This window comes from Diabrotica virgifera, chromosome 5, assembly GCF_917563875.1.
Source record: "Diabrotica virgifera virgifera chromosome 5, PGI_DIABVI_V3a".
Taxonomy (NCBI): domain Eukaryota; kingdom Metazoa; phylum Arthropoda; class Insecta; order Coleoptera; family Chrysomelidae; genus Diabrotica; species Diabrotica virgifera.
The window spans coordinates 161,538,489-161,546,084 of record NC_065447.1 but is presented as its reverse complement, the minus strand read 5'-3'; the positions used below and the strand labels follow the sequence as shown (position 1 = coordinate 161,546,084).

At 36.3% G+C, this 7,596-nt stretch overlaps 1 protein-coding gene across 1 annotated transcript; it reads right to left on the bottom strand.

Moving 5' to 3' along the window:
• Positions 1-471: 471 nt before the first annotated feature.
• LOC126884871 (uncharacterized) lies at positions 472-6,388 on the bottom strand. Its single transcript, XM_050651179.1, has 2 exons — positions 6,094-6,388; positions 472-1,398 (listed from the first exon to the last, which is right to left on the bottom strand). The coding sequence occupies exons 1-2, from the start codon at positions 6,239-6,241 to the stop codon at positions 758-760; spliced, it is 789 nt and encodes a 262-aa protein (XP_050507136.1). The 5' UTR covers positions 6,242-6,388; the 3' UTR covers positions 472-757.
• Positions 6,389-7,596: the final 1,208 nt, after the last annotated feature.

Below are 7,596 nucleotides of genomic sequence, written 5' to 3'. Positions count from 1 at the left end.
AACCTTATTTGCCCATTAAGGGCCAGCACATACGGTGAAACGAAACTGCAACGAAACCCTCTTGAAATTATTAGTTTGAAATTTGAGTCAAGTGTTTACCACACACGCCGCAAACCCAAACCTCACAATCAGTTCAGTTTTCTGTGAGAACAGGCATCTGTTAAAATGTCGAGTTCAAGTGATGAAGAACTTGTGATTATGTATTTATATCTTCGACAAAGAAGAAGGCGTAAAATAAGAACTATGTGGATACATCCATATATTGAAAAGAATATCAATTATTGTCGTATGTTTGTAGCTGCCAAAGTGTTACAAGAAACTGATAGAAAATTCATGAATTATTGTTATCGTATGAGCAAAACTATATACCTTGAACTTGTTAAAATAATGACACCTCAGCTGCAGAAACAGAATACTAATATGAGGGAATGTGTGTGTCCTCAAGAACGGCTATTAATAACACTTATGTAAGTATTTTAAAATATTTATTTAAATCAATGATTAAAATAATATTGAAATGACGAAATCTAATTTTTATCAGTAATTATTATTACTTATATTTAAACATAAAATGAGTTACAATGACATGCTCTGGTTGACAGAAGGGTATTCTGTATAATTTAATGAGATTTCTGTCGATACTCCGCTGAAGTCCAAAGGATTATCTGTTGATACTGCCTGCATAGAGTTTTTTGTTGATACTCTGCTGAAGTCCAGAGGATTTAGTTGTTGGTACTTGCTGCAGTGGCTGCACATATTATGAAGGACTACCATACGGCCGCGGAGAACATATTGTGTCCCGAGACTTTTCATTACTTAATGTAGTTACTGCACTCATTGTTTCACTTTCAGGCGAAGTAGAAGGTGGATTCAATATGTCATCAATGAGGCTTAATGTACGTCTTTTGAATATTTTGAATTGATGCATATTCATTTCTCTTAATTCGGGTGCAAGACTGTTTAAAAATGACATAATAGAGTCCGTGGAAGTTTCTGTAGAAGATTTAGTAGATTTGTCTTTTAAATAATTAAGGAAACACTTATCTGTCTCCTGAAATGAAAACTTCTTTCGCTTTGAGTTGGAAGAATGTTGAATTATTGTACTATTATGCATACCGGGAGAGGTAGGCTCTTTAGATTGCTCGGACTCGGCCAAATCTTCTGGAACATCGTTTGACACATCAATGGTAGCATGTGTTTCGGTATCCTCTGTTGAAGTGGACGGGAGGGTCCCTGCCTCGGGCAGCTTAATTGGTCTTACATATGGCGTCAAAAATTGCATATAATCAAATAAATAGTACGGTTTTTTCTTTTTTCTTCCAGAACCACTTGGCAAAGGTTTCAAGTGTCTCATAAACACAACACGCAAATTTCGCCATTTCTCTTTACAAGCAGCACCTGTAACAAAAAAAATTCTAATAAAAAAAGGCCGTGGATACTATGTGTCTTTCACACTGCACCGATCCGGTGTTTTTGTAGGCAAATTAAGATTCTAGACTCTAGGACCCAATCCTTCACCTTTATCTTTAAGAAAATATTTAAATAATTACCCTTTTCTTTTGGGCTACTATCATGGTCTTCGTTTTCTTTACATTTACCTCCATTTTCAAATTTTCTATTTCTTCCACCCAAATATCGATTAATTTTTGCATTTTCTCTTTATTGTCTGCTATTATTACTAGGTCATCTGCATACAGTAATCCCTCCATTCTCACTGGTACTAAATTCCTGTACCCTATTGTTGACTGTAATTGCCTTGACTTTCTTTTAGCGCTCTTCATTACTCTATCCATTACTAATATAAACAAAACTGGGCTGAGAACTGTCCCCTTGTTTTATTCCTCTCCTTAGGTTTATTATTGGCGATCTGTTTCCGTTTATTTGTACTTTAGCAAGTACGTTTCTATATGTACTTTTTACCACGCTTACTATCTTTTGTGGGATATGCAGGTCTTCCATTACTGACCATATTACTTCTCTATTTATAGAATCAAAAGCAGCTTTAATAACTATAAACGTAATATATAAGTCTTCTCCTATTTCGTTTTTCCTTTCAATTATATTTCTCAGTATGTATATATTATCTGTTGTTCCTCTTCCTCCCTAAAAGCCGCTTGTTCTTCTTCTAGTTTTCCTTCCAGTTTTTTCCTGAGCTTCCTTTCTATTATCCCGGTGTAGGCTTTATATGCCACTGATGATAAGCATATAGCCCTATAGTTATCACATTCCGCTTCGTCTCCTTTCTTGTGTATTGGTATCAATAAATTTTCTTCCCAATCTTTCGGTGTCTTTTCTGTTTTCCATGCTTTCCTCATTATATCCAGTAGCCAAAACTTGCCTCGTTCTCCCACGTACTTCATGATCTCCGGATCTATGTCATATGCACCTCCCGCTTTTCCAATATTTATTCTTGACAATCCTTCTTCAATATCTTTGATATGAATTTCGTCCACTCGATTGTCCCTATCCTCTTCTCTTTCCTGCTGTTCTCTGTCCTCATTTTGTTGGTTGCTTGCCTCGAATTTTTCTTTATATTGCTTATTCCATAATATGGTTAGTATGTCCTGTATGTTTGTTTTCAATTCATTTCGCTCATTTCTAATTCCTCTTATTTGTTTCCTTTTTGTTCCTTTCATGCTTCTTATTTTATTCCAAAACTGTTTATTGTTATTCCCAAAACCTTCGTTCAATTCTTCACCGAATTCCTTCCAGCTCTTCTTCTTCGCATCTTTTACTAGTTCTTTCACTATATTTCTCTGTCTTCTGTATTCGTCCCTGTCTTGCTCTTCATTTGTGTTTATGTATCGCTTTCATATTTTTTTCTTCTTTTTTACAGCTTACTTTATTTCCTTATTCCACCATCCAGTTCTTTTATTATTCTTCCCATTCTTTCTTATTCCACATACTTGTTTTGCAGTGTTCCATAACGTGTTTCTCAATTTTTTCCATCTCTCTTCCATATTCCATATTTCCTCATTGTTTTCTTGCTGTTCCAGTATTTTATCTGTCTCTCTTTGGTATAACTTCCTCACTTCTATATTTTTCATCTTCTATATTTTTTCATATTTTTCATGTATTGCTATTCTTGTATATTGAGGACTCTCTATTATTTCCATTAGTTTCATGTTTATCTCTGCTGTCACTAGTCTGTGTTGGGTACCGAGTTCGTCTTCGTTCTCTGTTTTTATATTTTGTATCGTTAGGTCTGCGTCTGCGTCTCGAGAATATACTGTGTAATCAATTATGCTTCTCGCATTTCTGTCTTCTGCTACGTATGTATATTTTTCGTTTCTCGGTTGATACCAGAAAGAATTTCCTATTAACAAGTCATGTATTTGGCAGAAACTTATCATTCTTCTACCATTCCTATTTATCGTCTCTTCTCCAAACCTTCCCAAGCAGCCTAATGCCATATTTTCGTCATTTCCTATTCTTGCGTTCCAGTCTCGTAGTAAAATGATGTTTTTGCTTTCCTCTTATATCTCATCAATAAGTTTCTGTATCTCATCATAGAATAGTTCTGTTTTTTCATGCTCTGTTCCTTCTACCGGTGCATACACCTGTATTATGTGACATTCTTCTTCTTCTAACTCTATTTTTATGTATATGGTTCTTGATGATACCGGTTTGAATTTGGTTTTTCTTCTATTCATTTCTTTCGTTACAACTATTCCCACGCCTTCTTTTGTCCTTTGTCCCCTCTGGACTCCGGAATAGTATAGTATGTGCTGCCGTCCGATATGGACAATTCCATTTCCTACTTTTTTCGTCTCGCTTATTCCTATCAACTGCAGCTCAAATCTTTCCATTTTCTCTGCTAATGCACGTTCCTTTCCTGTTATCGAGGTTATATTCCATGTACCTATTCTCGTTTGACATTTGTTTTCATTTTTCTTTTCTTCCTTTTTATCTTCCTATTAATTATCCTATTAATTATCCTCGTTGTTTGCTCTTTCATAGTACTGGTTGTTCCATGTCCTTTCCTCTCCGTTCCTGTCTCCGTATGTTGTTCTGGTTTTAATCTTAGTTTTTTGCTGGATGGGTTACTTTCATCATTTTTTCTCTTTGGTCATTTTCCCTGTGTGGGGATCTATCACTCATTGTTCTGGCTCTAGTTTTATCTATGGGAGTTTGTGTAATATTTTCCTTTCTTCATTCATCCGTTGGAGTATTCCATGTTTTGACTTCTTCTATTCCGTATTCATCTCCGTTTGTTATTAGCTTGTCATATTTAATCTTCGCATTATATCCTTTTGTTCTTGCTTCTTTCATGTGCTTTAAAAGTATTTTTCTTTGTTCTAAGATGGTTTTTGGGTAATCCTCATTCACGAACCATTTTGTTCCTTTTAATTTCCCACTTGCCTTTAGGATTTCCCTTTTTTTACTTCCACTTGTTATCCTTTTGTTCTTGCTTCTTTCATGTGCTTTAAAAGTATTTTTCTTTGTTCTAAGATGGTTTTTGGGTAATCCTCATTCACGAACCATTTTGTTCCTTTTAATTTCCCACTTGCCTTTAGGATTTCCATTTTTTACTTCCACTTGTTAGCTCAACAAGGACCGGTCTTTCCGAGTCGTTAGTTTTACCGCATAATCTTCTAATTTCTGTTGTCTCTTGGTCTGCTCTGCAATGTACTTCTATTTTGTTCATGACTTCCTGCACTTTGTTTGACAACATTTGGGTATCTTCATTTTCTGTTTCTTCAAGACCGTATATAGTTAAGTTTTTCCTCTTCATCCCTCTCTCAATTTTCTCCATTCTATCTCTCTGTTGGTTTATTTCTTGCTTTAGTTAGCATATTTTCCCTTTTGAGCTCCTGGTTTTGATTTCTTAATTCTTTAAGCTCTTCTTGGATTCCATCCAATTTGTGTTCTATCCTCGTATCCCTTGCTTCCATTCTGTCTAGGGATGGGAAAAACCTACCGGTTATAACCGAAAACCGGTTTTTTTACTCTGCAGCAATCGGTTTTTCCGGTTGTTTTTTTGTCCCGGTTATAACCGGTTTTTTCTTTTTACAGTAATAACCGGTGAAAAACCGGATAAGTTACTATCTCTGGAAAAAATAATGAATTCAGAGAAAAAATGGGGAAATTTTTCACCCCGAGCGCGCGATGATGAAATTTTAAGCTGACCGAAACCGATTTGGCAACACTGATGACTGATTTCTCTTTTCGATCCCGGTTGGGTACGATCCCAATGCTGTTTATATGTCGATTGATTATCTTGGTATCGATACTTTCTTTCGATAGTATCTATATTTATATCGATTTGAATGGAGTATCACAAACTAAAGTGCAATGTAAATGTAGCATTGTAACCTAATAGGTGTTGGCTATTTCTTAAAAAACCGAAAACCGGTTTTTGGAATAACCGGTTATTTTGGACGGTTATAACCGACAGGTTAAACCGTAAGTAAAAAACCGGTATAACTGAAAACCGGTGTTTTGTCAAAAATCGCCATCCCTAATTCTGTCCAATTTTTCTCGCAAATCTTTTATGAATTCTTCCATGTTGTTACTATTTGATTGTGGGTTTAGGGAGAATTTCCACAAAGTTTGTGTTCAATCGTAGTTAATTGTATACTAAAGTATATTTTTACACACGTATAATTTTGGCTATGTCTGCGGTAAGTGCAAAAATCCGAATCGACTTCGCGGAGATTCTTGCCCTTCTCAGACTGGCATATTTAAAAAAAAAGGGTATTTATTTCTTCCTTCCCTATTTCCCAGTTCTTTTTTCAGATTTGGCAACACCGCTAAAAATTGTTTAGCGGTTACCTTCTTATCGAATTCAATTAATTGTTCTGTTTATTTATATCTAACCTTGTTTTTTTTTTACTTGCACTTGCTCTGCCGGTTTTATTCACTTAAACATGTTTGTTTCACTCCAAATTTTGATGTACACTTCGCCGTTGTCTTTATATGCGATTTGGTATGGTGTTTAGATTTTATTTTCACCTCCGTTTTAAGTATTTTCGCGGTTGGTTCACAGTAAGTTTTCGGACTTGTTTATCTAGCCAAACCAACGTTGCCAAAACCGTATTCAACTATTCGCGTTCCTAAATAGACAAACAAATAAATAAATAAGTAACTTACCTGTCATTTCCATTATTCTTCCAATTTCTGCCCATGCTTTATCAGTTTCAGTCCTCGGAGAGTAGTTAGATAATGTGGTATTATACAAACAAGGACGTTTTTCTACTTCTAACACTAATTGAATGTTTTTATTTTCGTCATCAGCCATTTTAAAGTACCCACAACGACACAAAAACACGAAACCTGATAAAAACGCAAACACAAGTTTCCTGCATGCCGGTTTCAAACTAACTGATATATATTATGCGTTTCAAACGGCCGCGGCCGGTCTGAAACGGGCCATATGGTTTCATCATGTGTGGTGTGTGGTCTCTCATAGGCGTCTACTCAGTGGCGTAGTTGACAGGCCTGCAGGGCCCAAAAGGCGGGGGGCGCCGACGTTAGGAGGAGCCCCTTAAAGCCTTCAAGCTCAATACTTGTACTGTTTTTAAAGGAGATCAAAATATATTTCCAAAATATTTAAGCATCAAAATAGGGAATTTGGAAGGAAGTAATGAAGCAGGTAATTGATGTAACTCTTACTCTTTCCGGGTGCAATTTAGCGTTTAGGGGACATAATATGGTAGTTTAGATGAAAGTGAATCCCGAGAAGGTAATTTTTTGTCGGTGGTTCTTTTACTAGCTAAATATGATCCTGTTTTAGCTAAATTAATCGATAAAAACAATAACTTAAAAAAAATTAAAAAGACTAAGTTTTCACTCTAATGGCATATAAAACAACATAATGCTATTCCACATCCCACCAGAATGAAAACAATGGGAACCTTCTCTGATTACACCTCCGAGGCTTCTACAATTTGCAAGCCATACGGATGCTGAGACTAAGGAAGATGAGGGAATTCTACAATTTACAATTCACGTCCCATCTAATTACCGCCCTGAGCAGATGGGACGTGAATTGTAAATTGTAGAATTCCCTCATCTTCCTTAGTCTCAGCATCCGTATGGCTTGCAAATTGTAGAAGCCTCGGAGGTGTAACCAGAGAAGGTTCCCATTGTTTTCATTCTGGTGGGATGTGGAATAGCATCATGTTGTTTTATATGCCATTAGAGTGAAAACTTAGTCTTTTTGCTAGCAGTTGCCGCTAGGGCATCTATGCCATTTCGTTTGTTGCAATCCGGGACTGCACGCTGGGGTTTGTTTTGGTTGGATCAGGGAGAGCAGCATATGTGCCTCCTGATGAGAGACTAATAAGTTTCGAAACCGGTAGAGGTGCTTGCAGCACTCTCTGATTGGACTGGAATATGGTTCGGCTGTATTTTCGTTTTGCAACGAAATTGAAAATGGTTATTCATTTTTAAAAAAAATTTATTGATCCCCCAAATAGAAAACAAAGTTATAAATTTGCTGGCTCAAGAAACTGATACCACTCAAACTTGATACCACTCAAGATATTTCAAAACATGATCAGCTTATGGTGGGGGAGCCCAAGCGGGGATTTGTGCAGTTACTCGAGCGCGTGACAATATGACATGGGTAGAAACCTTGTTCCCTGTAAATTT